Source organism: Trachinotus anak, unplaced genomic scaffold, assembly GCF_046630095.1.
Source record: "Trachinotus anak isolate AG129_WGS33_773 ecotype Australia unplaced genomic scaffold, CSIRO_AGI_Tana_v1 ptg000008l, whole genome shotgun sequence".
In the NCBI taxonomy this organism is placed as follows: Eukaryota; Metazoa; Chordata; class Actinopteri; order Carangiformes; family Carangidae; genus Trachinotus; species Trachinotus anak.
The window spans coordinates 5,765,680-5,782,989 of NW_027273859.1; the positions used below are offsets into that span (position 1 = coordinate 5,765,680).

Sequence of the window (17,310 nt, forward strand, 5' to 3'; positions counted from 1 at the left end):
TAGCAGACACAAACACACCTGTGATTCTGTCACTCGCCACGCAACCAATGAAGCAATGTAATGCTGACAGCTGGGTTCAGTGACGTCTTTGTAACATGTATCCTGACCCGATAACCCTCATCTTCCAAACACACAATGAAAGCATTTTAAACACAAAGACACAAACTCCAGTTTTTGTGAAAAGATGCTCACGCTTGTTTGTGCCTGGTCTTATAACCCAGCCCTGCTGAGGCACCTCTAAAATAACTCTGCAACAACTGTAAACCGCTACACCATATGCTGGAGGAAAACTCACAACTGGCAGTCACACATTCAAAGACCTAACTATACTACAGGAAATTACAACCCTGTAGGCCATGACCAGTTTGAACAAGCAGACAAACACAGTGCCAGTGTCTCAGGCATTGCCAACTGATAGATCTGGACGATTCTGGATGTACAGCAACTATTATCTGAGTAGAAGTGTGTTTTCTACTTTCTCCACAGATCACACTCACTTTCTCTCTGTTGCTCAAAAATCTTTTAACGTAAGAGAACCGCAGATTTGTTGTCACAATTACATCTCAGCTAAAGTTGCTATTTCAACAGGATATCCGTGATGTTATCAGACACAGCTGATGGCAAAAGACCAAAGTGTTTTACATCTCTTTTGTCTTTTCACATATGTGTATGTATATACGCTCAAACCTCTGCTATCAACAGTGATCAGCAACATCCAAATGTTAAATCTCACTTCCATGTGAAAAGAAAAAATGCTAATAAACATGTGATCAGATGTTTGTTCTTATTGAAAGTATTATATCAACGTGTGTGAGTCTGAGTTGTATGCACATAGTTTTACATGTTTGTTTGTGGTGCATGTGTGCAGAGACATTACCTTGTCTTTCTCATGGGGCAGCAACCGAACAGGTGGCAGCGATTCCAGAGACACCGTCCCAGTCCCATCATCCTGGGAGCTGCTGCGGCTGATGAGCTGGAACAGTGGACCCTGTTTAGCCACACGTCCATGGGCCACTGCTCTCTTCAGGGCCACCCTCAGCTGCTGGTGGAAGAGGCCTGGCCCCATGGAGCCACTGCCCGACAAGTACGCCGCCACATCAGCCTGGCATTTGAGAAAGCGCTCAATGTTCTTTAAGCTGGAGCCACCAGGCTCATGGAGCCCCTCCAGTGCCCGCTTGATCAGCTTGTTCCAGTCAAGTCCCGGTTTCTTCCCTGAATGGGAGTGAGAGCTACCACCTCCACTGCTGCTGCTGCTGCCACATCCACCTCCACCTCCTCCTCCTCCTGCTCCTGCTCCTGCTCCTCCTCCTCCTCCACCACCTCCTCCTCCTCCTCCTCCTCCTCCTCCTCCACCTCCACCTCCACCTCCTCCTCCGCCGCCGCCGCCTCCACCTCCTCCAGAGCTGCCACTACCTTTGGGTTTGGGCAGAGCCAAGCGTCCAGGGTTATCAGGGTCCTTGTAGGAGTTTAGACCTTTGTTGGTGACCTTAAGGATCGTACCATCCTTGACACTGAGCTCTAACTGCTCCAGAACTGTTTTGCGGTCCAGACCATGAGACATGGAAACCGCATTGCAAATGCGCTCCTCTGAGGGTCGCTGCTTCTGCTTTTTCACCTTTTTGATGGCCTCTAGGATCCATTGGGTGTACATTGGGTTCGCCAGTTTCACCATGGCTAGGGTCTGGGTAGGTGCGGGGCCCTGGGGCACAATGACCGCTCAAAAAAATTAGGGACTTTAAGCCAAGGTAATACCTGGCCTGCGCCGTAGCGCCGCCTCCTCCTCCACTCCCGCTTTGCCCTCTGCCTGCTTACTATCCCTTGTCCTGGGGCCGCACAGAGAGTCCCTCAGAAGCTGAGTATGAGCAGCACGGAAGGGAGCAGCTAACCATAGCACAAACCCCCTGAGCCAAACCTCCACCCAGCAAAATCAGGTCCACCCACCCACCACCCACTCCCAACCAGGTGATGGTCCCTGGCGAGAAGCAGGGGGAGTGGAGGAAGTAACAGGTCGTTTAGCAACTTCAACTCCAACAAAATGCAATATAGGGTAGGGTAGATCTTGAAGAGGGGTGTGTTCAGAAAAATAAAGTGTTTCCCACTTTGCCTATCTCAAAATACCTTTACATGGACAATCAAACCTGTTCAGTCAGTTTCCTGTCGCTGGCAAATTAGCCAGTTCTCAATATGAGTTGTGAAAGATGATCATGGTCTCCAAGACATGAAATTAGTGTTTCAATCATGAAGGTGAGGGCAATACAGTAAATATGTTTTATGTGGATTATGACATTCCATAAGATGAGGATTTTCTCTGCATCCACCTTCCCTTGTCTTCACTTGCTCTCTCGTCGTCTTTCACTCTATCAGTCTGTGCTTCTCAGCTCTGGGACGGAACAGATATCTCACCCCAGGGAGTAGCCAGGGCTGATCACCTTCATGCCTATTGCACTTCGGTATCTGACAAACCCTGCAGAGAAAAAGGAAATAACACAGAGAGAAAGAGGTTAGCGCAACCCTGCAGAAAAAAGTGAAACATCTCTTGAACAAATTGTAAAAATTGTAAAAATTACAGCAACAAAGTTGAATCTTCAAAGAATGATGACATTGAGTGAGATGCAGAGAACTTTAGAGAGAGCACAGACTTTTAAACCACATGGGCACAGCGCCCTCACACAGATATATAAATAAAGCCATGCTTGCCTTTAGAAAGCACCATGAGGTTTGGCTATACACTACTAACAAAATTGGAAATAAGGACGAGACACTTTATCAATGCATGTTACCTCTAAACATCTTGCTCAACAGTTTTGTATGCAACCATGCGTTTCTCTTATTACATCCAAATCACTGCCACAGTCGGTATGACAGAAATCCTGTCAACAAACAAGCATGACTACAACCGCTGGTAGCTACTAGAAATTGCACAGATATGCAATTTAACGATGTAAATGATGATGTGTAAAAGGGGTAAACAACACCATCCTAAAAACTGCACGAGCAAGTTAACTGTTGGGCTAGTTGGGTTGCTAACGTAAACATGATGCAGTCAAAACAGAGACTGTTAGCAAACATTAGCCGAGACACTAGCTAAAAATCAAAGCCACGTTAATTGTCGCATTGAAAAACTGGTTCCTGTGGTGCTGATTACCCTCACTGATATGATATGAAGCAGCTTTGGATCTGACAACAACCCTTCCCGCTTACTGCTGTTGTTTAGCAAGCTAACGTTAGAAGCTAGCCAACGAGCTAACGTTACGATTATGTTACTAACGTTACTCGCTAACCCGAAACGTAAACAGCATGAAACGAGAGGTTAGCCAGCGCTCCTGCACAAATAGCCACATTTTCCAATTAGTCCGATATTTCAGACAATACAAACAATCACACCGCAATAAACACAGCGAATAATATAATTCTGAATGACATTCAGATATTAACGTGAGATCGCGGCCTTGCAAAAGGCACAATGCAACTTGCAGACGGCCATCTCGGCTAGCGGGCAAGTGCAAAAATGAAGATATGATAGCCGCGGATTCCGCAGTATTACATGTTCTGCGGCGTCCTTCTCAGCCCTCGGTGTGGGTGAGGAGTCTCTGTCCGCTCAGAGGCGCCCCTACAAGCGGTCCCCACCTCGCTGACTTCCTCCCTCGGCCAACCGCCCTCCCACGTAACGCTACAGCCTGCGGTACGGGGAAGACAAGGCCGCTAGAGCGGAGTAGCTAGGCCTCGGCTCCCCCCTCCATACCCCCCACCCACCTCCGCGATCATCATCCCTCCGTACCCCTCTCTTCCTCTACCTCTCGCGGTTCCCCAGAAAGCCCGAGCTGGTCCGGTTCTGGTTTCCGAGGGAAGCTCGAGTAAAGCGGACCGTGTGAAAAATCTCATATCCCCCATCCGGCTTCCGCTGCTACTCACCGGAATTTCGTGTCGAGCCGCCGAGGAGAAGGTGCCAAAACCGTGTGAAACGGAGACAACAACAAGCCTAAAAATGCAGCCAGAGACCAGGGGCTCTAGAGCCGACGCCATCTTTGAGTGAAACAGGAGCACGGCTGGTGGGGGAGGGGGGAACACTGAACCGTCAGGCTGGGCCAAGGGACCGTCTGCATGGTGCGAGGCGAAGATCCAGGGGAAGAAAAATTCACTGCAAGGCGCGGGGGGCGGCGGTGGCGTGCTGTTGCTATGAGAGGGGTGTGGATATTGCTTGAGGACATGAAATGGAAGAAAGGGACAGATGGTGGTGGTGTTGGAGGAAAAAAAATAAAAAGAGAGGATATGTGTTCTCGCATTCTCTGCTGCACTACAGCCAAATAGAGGGAGATTCAAGGGAGCGTCTGCATTTTGCCAAACAGTTGTAAAAAAAAAAAAAAAAAAAAAAAAAATTCAAAGCCAATGAGCATGCCTTAACGTTAGAGGGTATTTAAAGATCAAAGTGAGACACCCCTCCACACTGCAGTCTATTGTAGCAGATGTGTGTTTTTTAAGCTGAAGATGGGAAGCAAGCCACACAGATCCAGTCCCCAGAGATGATCAGATGTTGCAGTGTATAGCTATCCAGAGTATTACAGTACATGATAAAGCATGTTATTATCTGCCTATGCAGAGTAGTCTACTGATGCACTGCTCGTCCAACTGTGAAACAGAGTATTATCTTCCCACCATAGAAAATGATTATGTAAACTGTCTGCAGCAGACCCACTTTGTTACATTTCATTAAATGACAGCTGAGTCTAACACCTTTTCCTTATAATTTATGTTTGAAGAAAGGAGGGGCTTTTACAGCTCTCAGAGCAACATAAATTACAGCATCTGGTGACAGATGGAAGCAACATAATGTAAAGGTGTCACTCTCAGTACATTTCAAACTGCACTGTGCTCAATTTAAAAGTAATTTGCACTGAATATGCACAAGTAATGGATACTTTTAGTCCTAATGTGTTGTAGAAAATTAAAAACTATAACATTAAAAATGAGAGACTATTAATCATGGCTCAGAGAACATGCACTTCTGTATGGGGATTGAGTATCACATATTGCGCCGCAATTTGTGAATCTGCCTTTGGGAAGTTAGAACAACTTAAATACAGTCTTTTTATTATTCATAAGAAAAACAATCAATATAAAAAAAACTGATTCTGCTGCAACAAATTTCATGATCATAGTGATACAGAGGCACTTGTATTGGAAATCTGGCAGCAATCTTCCTTTTCTATTACAGTCTAATGCTGAAAGCTCCCAGGGTGGAAATTAAATTATCTGCAGCTTTGTGTAAAATGACGTGTACAGCAGTCCTGAGAGACAGATTATAGAGTGTCTTATAGGGAGCAATTAGACCTGAGGTTTTCCCATGTTAGAGGTGTCTTATGAGATGTTGAGCTGCACAGTGGTGATCAAATAAAATTGGTACGGCCACACTTTACTTGCTGTTTATCTTGTACTTCTTAAGGGATAGATAAATCACATTGCAACGACAGGGCACTAATTTTAATTAATGGTAGTGTTATTACACAGATAAATAGTGTGAAGCGTTAACACATGAACGGCTATTAGTACGCCTCCTGAGGACTCACATATTACATTAGTGTGTACAGTAGGCCTGCTAACAGATGGACAATACTCAGGAGAAGCTCGCACCACATCTATCGTTCCCGGCCATGAATAAATAATGTAGTGTGCCATGATCCACAGCAGAGGCCGTGTTCACCAATAGACAACAACAGAAACAAACTTATCAGGGTGGAGCGTGTGGGTGGAGCCTTAGGGAGTCATTTCACTGTAATTTCGATAAGATCATATTGATTTTCAGTCAGATAAATGGAGGCAGAGTCTCAACTTGAAAAATTTTACCTGTTCTAAATAAGTGCTGTTAACTTCCACAGTAATCTACAGTAATTGGAGGAATGAGCACACAGATGAGGTTAACATTCACAGAATCTATTTTACATAAATCTTTTGTGGAGTTGACTCAACTTTAAAATGTTACAAATGATTATGGGTGAAATAATGCAGCATACCCAATTATGCACAGTATAAAAGTCATGTAAACTGCCTAAAAGTATTTTCAAATAAGGAAAACTAACTCGAGCAGTAAAGATTAGTGATCAACTGATTAATTGATCAATAGAGATGGGAAACAATCCTGATAACTCATCCATTCATTATCCATACCACTTCTCCTTGTATGGGTCACTGGAGCCAATCCCAGCTGACCTTAGACATGTGGCCAGTCTATCACAGGGCTGACAAATGGAGACAAACAGCCATTCACGCTCACAGTCACACCTATGGATATTTCAGAGTTGCCAATAAACCTGCCTGTCTTTGGAGTGTGGGAGGAAGCTGGAGTACTTGGAGGACACCCATGCAGGCACAGGGAGAACATGCAAACTCCACACAGAAAGGCCTCAGCTGGCCAGCCGACAGGTTCAAACCCAGAACCTTATTGCTGTGTGGCAACAGTACTAACCGCTGCTCCACTGTGCTGCCACAATTCTAATAGCTGATTTTGAGAAATACCCTTATTTGCTTATTTGCTCTACAAACAATATGTAACATGTTAATTAGTTGGTGCCAGTTTCACCCTTTTCCAGGATTTATGCTAAGCTAAGCTAACCAGCTGCTGGCTCCAGCTACAAAATGAATGGAAAGATATATGATTGGCATCAATCTTTTTATCTAACTCTTGGCAAGAAAGTGAATAAGTGTATATTCCCAAAGTGTCCAACTTTATAAGACAAGTTATTAGGCGAAAATGGCAGCAGTTCTCCTGGTGCAGCTTTTCAAAACTGGTGAAACTTTTCTGCTTTTCTCATTGTAAATTATTTGTCTTTAGACTCCAGGTCAGATAAAACAAGCAATTTTGAAGAAGTCACCCTTGACTCTGAAAAACTGTGACAGATGTTTTTTACCGACTATACAATTGATTGACTCATCTAAGAAATAATTGATAGATGAATTGGTTATGAAAATGATAGATCTTTGCATCTATTAAACATGCATTTATATGACATCTTTGTCTAGTGACCTATTCACTTACCACTGCCACACTCCACAAAGTAAACTCTTACAACTATCAACTATCAACAAAAAGTGAACAATGTGATAAATTGCCGCTACCCACAAATGGATGTTTTGGTATGAGACCCCTGGCTTGTATTCTGTCTTCGGTGGAGAAAAGGAGACAAGTAATCCTTAGCTTCCTTTCATCCCCTTAATCCCTCTTTTTTAATTTCTGTTCTCTGTGCATCCACCTGCTAGGGGCCCTGAGGCCCCAGCAAGCTGCACCAGTGTCCACCTGCCCCCTGCTACCCTCCCCTCCCTGACACACAGACATAAATACACACACCCCGTCCACCTGATGCGCAGCAGCTCCTCCTGCTCTCCAGGCCTGCTGTCGGGCCTGCTGGCTCTTGCTCTGCTCCACTTTTTCCTGCCACCGGTTTATAAGCTGGACCTTTTCCAAGCCAAATAAATTTACAGCATCCCTCTAAGTCTAAAAAAACTTTTCACGCTACAATTACCATGCTTGTTTTGTAGTTGTTTTTTGTTACCAGATTTTTAATTGTGAGTTGGCCAGTTTCTATACAGCCTATAAAAAGGTTTTGCTGTTGTTTTTATTCTAAATCCTTAAGTGGATACATGTCAGATCCCCTGTTGTGAAATGTGCTTAAAATAGGATCTGATTGATTGCCTGTTCAGGTTCAGTAAATGAGGATGTTTACATATCGAGTCCAGCTGAGGCGACATTTTCCAAGTAAACATGGCCACTTGACACATGATTAATTTAATATAAACCCATGCTGATACCGTGGCAGCTTTGACTGCTTCTGCACAGTGGAGAAATCAGGTGGATTTTGATGAGACCTGAAGAATCGGACATTATCAGAAGTCTGGAAGTGACTCATCTAAAAGGAAAACTGCATCCGCTCTAGCTGATGCCTTTTACTTTGTCAACATGAAATAAGTAGATATGAATATTGAGTGCAGCTGTGAGTAAGTTGCAGTCAATCTGTGCCACCACCCGTGCCGACCACATTTCTGAGTTCCTGTTTTTGTGGGTGATAACTGAAGTGCTGCGCTCAGATAGCCAGGCAGTGTCCAAGGCTGCTTTTTTGTCCGTGTGAAACTAGCAAGCTTCCTGCTGTGGCTGGCTTGTTGCCAAGTCCCCAAACCCCAACCCAACCACCACCCCCCCCAACCCAAACTCAAACTCAAACTCAAACTCCAAACCCCTCCCATCCTGAAAAGAGCTGAAACATACAACGGAAATTTCCAGGGCCTGTCCACCCAAGAGCATGCCCCCACCCGTCCAGTAACCCTCACCGCCACCACCCAAACCCCTCCTCCCATCCTCCCTCCCTGTGGCCCCTGCTCCCTCCCCTGCCTTGAATCCAAAGGGACAGAGAGCAGCTGGAAGGTGAAGTGCAGCTTGTAGGCGCTGAGCTTTAAGTCAAGCCAGACACCTCTCGCGCTCCCTCCAACTCCTGCTGTCTGGAATCTCCCTGAAAACACCATCTCCTTCACTTGAAACCAGAAGTGCTTGAGAGGGCCTTAGAGTACACTTGTATGTCAGACATAAGCAGTGGAGAGGCAGGGAGGGAAATGTGGAGAACTACTGTGTTTGACAAATCAATTGTCCTGTGGTTAACAGTTGTTGTAAGTGTACGTACATTTCAAGCAGGGCCCTTGACAAGGCCATTAACATGCACAAATAGCTCTGACTAACAGTATTAAGCACAACAGAGGAGGGAAAATCACTGTAATAGATAGTGTTGAAGCAGGAAAACCCCTGACACACCTATTTCCTAATTTACATACTTTTAGAGGCAAGAGTCACAAGGTAACTATTTAATCTGGTGGTTTTATTGAGCTCAAGATTCAAGAGAGACCTGCGAACGGGAAACTCTCATAGCCAGACAAGGATGCAACCTACATACAAGAAAAACATGTCAATGACAATCAAGCAACAAGATATAATAAATAAAATTAATGACACAAACAAGACCACCAAAAATATCAAATAGTAAAACATGTAAATCTCAAAGGGTAATGAGTAGTGTGGGTAAGCAGATGTTTGTTACCTTTGACAGAGCCAGGCTAGATGTTTTCAGTCTTCAATGCTAAACCACACGAAACACCTGATGTGTCCATTTACATACTTACTGTACAGATATGAGAGTGGTGTCGATCTTCTCATCAAACTCTTGCCAAGGACGCAATTAAATGTATTTTCCCAAAATGTTGAACTATACCTTTAACTCTGTCAAGAAAGCACCTTTGATTTTAAGTTTTGGTCCAGTTGTTGAAGAGGAAGCTGAATAACACTCCACTGTCCAGCCAAATTCCCATGTGTTTGACTGGCTTGGCAAGAGTGGGATGGTTACCATTTAAAGTTGTGATAGCTGAATAGTGAGAGACAGAGGTGGATGTATCGAAAACCATGTGCCAATAAAACAAGTCTGATAATCAATAATGGAAAACAGCATCAAGGCAGACTGAGGATAAATCACAGCCATGGGCATATAAAATCGTATCATCTGCATAAAATGGACACTGACATACTCATTAGGAAGAATAATGTAATATGTATAGAAATCAATAAGGTCTGTAGCACTTCAAGCCTTGTTTGCTTGCAGTAGAGTCTGTTATGATTGGCTGTGGCTGTGTACAAGAACTGCCACTTTTTCTTCTTCTCTAGCTTGGGTTCTTTTTGGATATTTTTTTGGCCATCTAATGGCCAATTCCCAATGAAACATAAACTATGTAATTATTTTTTGATTTTCACAACTTAACAATTATTGTAATCTTCAAAATGATTTGAAAATGGCCTTGCTCATAGAAATACCTCACCCACTTACTGATGGCGAGGACTTGAATTAATAATTAGGTACAGATTAAACAAATGAAATATAACATGTTAATTAGTAATCTCTAAGATGCTGGAAGGTGGATTTTGCTTCCTTTAGATGATTTCCGGTTTTAATGCAGAGTTTAGTTAACTACATCTTTCATATTTAATGCACAAACATGAGAATAATATTGATCCTCTCATCTTATTCCTGGCAAGAAAGTGAATAAGTGTATTTCCCAGATGTTAAAGTTTACCTTTAAGAAGGGCAAAGCTGAATAAGCGATCTTTTTCAGTTTGGATTGTAGGGTTTCAGGTTCACTCTCTTTCTTCTTTTCCTGCTTCCAATACATCCCTACTCTTTTTGTAGTCTTGCTCACATCTCCAGTAATGTGAGCCATGTCTTTGCTTTAATATTCACCAGTGTTGTGTATGGCAGCCCGGCAGCCTTTCATCTCTGGTTATACTGGTTACACTATAGCTAGAAAACCACCAACAACCTTGACAAGTTGAGACAGTGCGGGGAGTGTATGCAAACCTAAAATGCCCTGCTTGATACAACGAAAGTGGAAATGATAAGATAGGAAGGAGGATAACTAAAAGACAGTGATAGCCATGGCCATGCCTTTTAGCCACTATTTGTTCCGGAGGTTTCTTGTGTTCACCCTGGTAAACCAGCATCAAAGCATTTTTTCCAAACAGTGAAAAAGTTCATCTGTGACTAAACAACTGTACCACAGAGAATTTTTTTGCTTTCACACAACAAACAGCAACTATATCACATGATGCCTTGTTTGGCTGTTTGGTATCCAGACCTCCCACATTACAGGCTCCTTCCCAAGTCCAAGCTTTGGAGTATAGCAGCTCTGCAGTGTTTGCAGAGCAGGATGCACCACAGACAACAATGCAGCCCACAGGACTCTCACACACACGCACACATTCCTGTGGGCCTGGTGTTGGGTTGGGTGGGGGGCTTAACCTCTGGAGCTCAGCGGGCTTTGTCTAATTCTCCCCCAACCTTGCCACCTCCATGCTACCCCCACCTTTTTTACGAAGTGCTCACTTACTTACACAACAAGATTTTCTCACATCAGAACATGAAGACCTCTTTAATCAATTCCATTAAGAATCAGGATTAAGATTTATGTCAAAAAGGATACGTTGGTTAATGGGCGAGTGAACACAGATGATGTGTGATTCCTTGATTTCATCAATATGAACCATGCAATATATATTAAAAGCCATTCAGTTTGCAGTCATTTATATTAATGATACCACTTTCAGATTACTGCAGGGTAATGGGGGCAAAAAAATGTACATTCCCATGAGTGATGAGCCCTCCACGGTCATCCTAAATTGCATTACAGAGGCAGAAATGATCAGTGTTGTTATTATGTAAACTGTGGTGAATCAGTTATTCATTCAATACGGTTCCTAATTGAATAATTAGATTCTTGCCTGTGTAAAGATATGCATGTTTGTCTTCCCCTGTGCTAGCAAGAGGCAACAGATGGAGCATGTTATGTAATGATATTGATGCAAATTAAAACTCACAGATTATCCAGAGAGACACGTAGCACTGTGACATGCTTTTATGTACCATGCTGAAGGTGATAAATACCTTCAGTCCATTTGGATAACAGTATCTAGCCCAGGTGACAGTGACAGAGGACTTGCTGTGTTTTTCATATGGAGAAAGACAACAGAAACTGCTGCTGAGAGTGATGATTATATCATGTCTCATCCATCCAGGTTTTGCTCATGCACATTTCCTGCCTGGAAACAGACGTCTACAAGGGCGGAGTATTGGGTAAACACATGTCAAATCAGATTTTATGTATGGAATATATATGAACCACTTTATAGTCTGATGTAAATCTTAAAAGGGGAAACATTTTAATTGATTTTTGATTATACTGATGGTTGTTTGTCTTGTGCAATTTGTCCAAAAACTGTGGCAATAGTATTAAACAGACTACCTGCAGACTAGACCAAAGTACATATCAGTATTTTAGTTATTATATATATTTATAATTTTGACATTTGGTGGCACCAACCATGATATTTGATGGCAACAGCAAACAAGACAGCTTCAGACAGTGTAGTAGAAAGCAAGGAGCGTACACACACTTAAAATGCATTGTCAGTCAATTGTTGGTCCATCCACCACTGTTTCATGAAACATTGTGAAGAGGTTCATGGTCCCCAGCAGATGAATCCTACAGCCTTTGGTGATCTGAGTCTTCTCCAGCTACACTATGACATTTTTTACTGAAATAACTTGAATTGTGGGATGGATTTTCAAGAAATTTGGTGCTGACATTCATGTCCACTTCAGAATGAAATGAAGTGAGGTTGGTAATCTCCTAATTTTTCTGCTGGCTCTAGCACCACCGTCAGATCAACAAGAACGTTTGTACCAAGTTCCACGTCAATCCATTGAATAGTTGTTAAGATTTTAGTCTGGACTGAGTGTAACAGTCACAATGTTACACTCAGTTGCACATATTTAGTTTTGATTTGAGTGCCACACATAGCTTTGTAACAAATAACAAAGAGAGTAAGAGAAAAAAGTTTAAACTTTCTCACCGCTGGCCAATCATATCACATGAAGGGTTTCCGAAGATATGATCACAATGACAATGCTGACATGCTGATGTTTAGCTGGTATAACGTTTACCATGATCACCATTTCACTTAAAATAACCAATGTCTGGGTGCTCAGGTAGCCTCATGGTTAAATTACATATCACATAACTGTAAATAATCTAATACTGTAATCTAAATAAATTGTAAATGTTGTAAATATGTAATATTTTGTATTTTGTATATTATTATTATTGTTATTATTAGTTGTCAAGATATTTCAGTTTGGATCAAACTTGTGGAAAAATAACTCACTGACACTGCCATCCCTAAAGTAATGTAAAAAAAAAAAATGAATGTAACTTTCAGCTTATCTTCATGACAGCAGCAAGTCACAGCCAGTCCACACAGAGCCTGCCACAGAGCTCCAGTGCCAGTGAACTTCCCTCTTTGAGGTCATCAGTCCAAGTAATTCAACTTAACCCTGCCATGGCAGACACTCCAGTCTGGCCCTGAGGCTGTGAGTCCTTCCCTGACCCACAGAATCACAACATCCCCTTTTACTAAAGCAGGGGCCTGGAAGTCATCATTGATACTGGCAACACACAGGGAGCACTGAGGTCATCAATAATGAGTCCATTTACTTAACACCAACCCAAACACCTGCTCATTTATCATGGCTGACACATGTCAGCCTGGCCCATTTCTCACAGAGGAGCCAGCCAGCCACTGCAGATCTTGATCAGGTCACTTTGGCTCTGAGAGGACTTAGATTAATACACAGAAGACATACAGAGTTAAGTGCAAATAGTTAAACAGTCATGCTTGTGCCATAACTGGCTTTTTATTGCAACATCCCAGACTCTGCCGGGAAACTGTGTGCATGAATTTTAGAAATTCTAATACTTTGATTATACATGGTAGATAGTGTTTCTGAATTTAGTTGCATTTGGCAGACCATTTGTGCGCTGATTATTTAACATTCTGTCCTATGTAAACATCAGTATGTGTAAAAGTCTGTCTTAATAACAGCCACACACTGTATGTGTATGTCTGTTTTTGTGCAAAAATATCTTGGGAGAAGCCCACTGAACTTTCACACTGGACCATGTACATTATCATTTACATTTACATTTACTCATTTGGCAGAAACTTTATCTAAGGTGACAAGTGAGGGCCATCACTAAAGCTTCTGTGCAGTAGGAGATGTTGGTGTAAGTACTAAGTAGTGCATCTAGTGCAAGGAGCTCAAGTAAAGAAGTGCACTGAAAGTGCATTCCTTTAAACTGAAGAAAAACAATGATTAAATGAGTGGAGGAACATCACAAATGCAGATATCTCTACACAGGGCACACAGGCTCACTCTCGGTTTGATGAGAATGGCAATGATGTGATTCATGTGCTGTGGTCCGCACAGCCACCAGCAGCCCAACTGAACACCTATGGGAGAGCTCATGGTGGACCTTCACCTACTGTAACGAATAGTCTTTCCACTTCAGAAACTCAGCAAAATATGACCTTATATGTGACCATTGTTACATGTCCTGCTTTTGTCTCACTGCTTTGTGGACAATGTAGTGTCACTAATTCTCTTCTCTGCCTGCTTAGACGGCAAGTTCCTGGAGCAAAGTTTTACTATGAAATCTTAATTGACCAGCTCAAAAAAATGCTTTAAAAAGACAGTATTTAAACTCTTGATGTTAGTTTTTCCTTTAATTAATCACCTATCTGTACTTGTAAAAGTGATATATAATATACGACATATACATCATATATACCTATGAGGGGATGTATAATTATGACATATATCCTCTAAATATAGAAAGATAAGAAAGATAAGTTTATAACATATATGAACTATATGAACTACTTAACGTACTTTTATATGGTGTAATATGTTGTGACCATATAGGTTGACCATATATATGTAATTTATATATGGAAGTTTTATTAAAACTTTCTATATGCTTATATATTTTTTTCCTCATAATTAACAATGATTTCTTATTCATTTTAAACATGTCTATCTCTTCCCACTCTGGAAAAGTGGTCTGTGACTTTTGGAACCCACTGTACATTTAAGGGAATATAAGCAATTATTGGTCAGTAAAACATTTATTGTAATTTGAGAATTAGTTAACGGGATTAAAGGGTCTGTTTATATGGAAGCTGAGAAAGGCCATACTCGCAAATATTTTTTTTATCCCATTGTCTCAAGATAACAAAGCTCATCATCTTGAGATATAGTCATATTATCAGGAGAAAACTATTTCTTGTTACTCTGAAATAATGAGATATTATCAGGAGAAAATTATTGTTTGTTATCCCGAAATAACAAGAGATACCGAGATAACCAAGCTGCTTATCTTGAGATAGCGGGATGAACATTTTTTGTATGGCTTTACTTGGCTACCCTAAGTTTAGATAAATTACAAAAAACATATTGTCTAACCATCCTCATGTATCCATGCAGACAATTTAGCTTTTCTAACCATGCAGATAATTCTGGTTATATTTAGTCTGCGTTATCCACAGAATTCATTGTAAAGTTTTCACTGGTGTTTCTTTAGTAAAAATGTAGTTTCAGTTAAAACTGCTCACAGCGAGATGTTAGCAAGAATCTACAGCCATGCTGGCTGATCTATGACGCTGAACTAAGCTACATGCTAATGCTAGCATGCTAATATGCTCACAGTTAGCTTGCATAATGCTTATCATGGTCACTATAGTTTAGCGTTTTGGCATGCTAATATATGCTAATAAGCACTAGATACAAAGTACAACAGAGGCTAAAGGGGAAGTTATGTTGCAAGTATTTGATCATAAACCAAATTAGTGGACAAGGTTGTGCCTGTTGAAAAGTGAGGGGATTACTTAAATTATTACAAATCATCCTGAAGGATGCATGACTGTCTACAATGTCACGATTTCTTCCAACAGACATTTCAAGACATTTCACTCATGGTGGCGCTACAGGAACTGACAGACTGACAAAATCATTTTTTAGCTCTTACAGTGTCTAAAAGATTTTCAGCATATTTATTGGCTTATTCTGTTCCTGTAAATTACAAAATAAATTTGTTTAAAATGAATGTTTTGTAACGATCGCTGGTCTGTGAGTGCAATATATTTTTCTTTACCAGGGCCGAGTGGGTCGCAGTTTCTAAGCTAATTCTCTGAGGGCCCTTTGCAGAACAAGAAGTAGCTGCCTTCAGTGGCCTTCAGCTCGATGCTCACAGAGTAGAACACAGAGTTGAAGATAGAGCTTGTCTTCAGGGATTTCTTCAAGAAACTGTTCTTGTAATCCAGACGACCTGTTTTCCCTGGACACATAATGTTGATGATGTTGGCTCTGCTGACTCCACCACCCAGGACTAGTATGTCTCAGGCAGACAAGATTTTGATACCATTGAGTATTTATGATTTAGGTCTGAAGTGCAGAAGTTTGTTCTTTTTTCAGATCTTTTCCTCCCATACCTGCTTCTACTAAACGCAGGCAGGGAGTGGACCTGGAACATTTCCCAGCATGCAACAAGAGGGGAGAGAACACCCTGGGCAGGTCACTGGTGCACAGCACATACAAAATGGGATAGCTCATATCCACGCCCGGAGGGAATGCATGTTTGTGGAATGTGGAGAAAACTCACATGAACACGAATTCAAACCCCACAGGACATCTCTGATGAGGATGCACCAGTTTCTCATTGTTTTATGCAGTGTCAGTGCATCTCTGTGGATATAAAATGGGTAATAATGAATGATAAAACTGGTGATGGAAAATATAAAATCAATTCAGACCAAACGCAATTTGATTGTTTTTAAGAGAAAAAAGTATCAGGTGTAAACAAGATGCATTAAATTTGACAGGTCCTCCTTACTGTCATGTCTGCAACTCGGGTGTTAGATAGCTCAGGAATTTAATTAATTCCATGTCTTTCTTGATATTCAATCAATACAAGAAAGATTCATATCATCATTAGAAGCTTTTTATTTTAGATTGGATAATAATTATTATATTATATTATATTATTTACATTTATGGTTATACTGAAAGAAGTTGATTTCTTGAGTGAAACATCTGCTGTTCTACAACACTGAGATGTTAATCAAACTGAGACATTAATCTCTAGTTATTTGTTTCAGGATGAGTGAATATGATGGAGGAGTTAACATTCAAGCTTTTCCTCATCTGAAAACCAAGTTTTCCACATTGGCTAGGTCCAGTTCAGACATGCCCAGGCATTGTGGAGATTTGTACGGGTATGTTACTGGACAGATGTCTGTGTCCTCTGTTCCACTGACAGTAGTTTGGCCTTTGTCCTTAAGTTTTTCAGACACATCTCAGATTGTTTCGTTAAATACATGATGTGATTACACTTAACTTTTAAATGTATCCTTGTTTTCTATAATGTGCCAATTAATGAATGGGTTTGTTGAAATTGCTCTTTTCAAACTGTTCAATGCAACCCTTTTAAAGATGTAATATATCAATGTCCAATTAGTCATATTGCACTGATACAGTACACACCTAATTTTCATAAACAATTAAGACTGTGGTCAAGATAATTAGTATCCTCCTCATATTTGCAATGTTGTCAGCCGGAATGCCAACAGTGCTGTTAGTCTTAATGTAAAAAAAAAATCCAATTTACCATAAATCCTGTTGCTTCCTGACACAAACAGGATGTTGCTTGTTGCCTCCATTTCCTCCTCTGGCCTCTGTGTGTGTTTACAGATAGAGAAGAAACATGGAGACAGTGACAGCACTTGGTAAAAACACAAAGTGGCTTCACAGTAAGGGTTCTCTTATTCTCCTTATTTATAGCTCAATTAAACAATTCTTCTGAGAAAAGGAATGTCTTTTGGGAGAAAATAGTGTTGAT

General features: G+C 41.4%; 1 protein-coding gene across 4 annotated transcripts in view; it reads right to left on the reverse strand.

Annotated features, from left to right (window-relative positions):
• Positions 1-4,051, reverse strand: part of kat6a (K(lysine) acetyltransferase 6A) — a 30,091-nt gene extending 26,040 nt beyond the window's left edge. For 3 of the 4 annotated variants that reach the window (XM_071482076.1, XM_071482075.1, XM_071482073.1), the window contains exons 1-2: positions 3,913-4,051; positions 878-2,464 (exon numbers count right to left, since the gene is read on the reverse strand). In XM_071482076.1, coding sequence (XP_071338177.1) covers positions 878-1,672 — 795 coding nt within the window. In that variant the 5' untranslated portion in view covers positions 1,673-2,464; positions 3,913-4,051. Of the gene's footprint in view, positions 1-877; positions 2,465-3,544; positions 3,691-3,912 lie in introns of those variants that run through there. The other variant, XM_071482074.1, reaches the window with a different exon arrangement.
• Between the last annotated feature and the right edge of the window lie 13,259 nt (positions 4,052-17,310).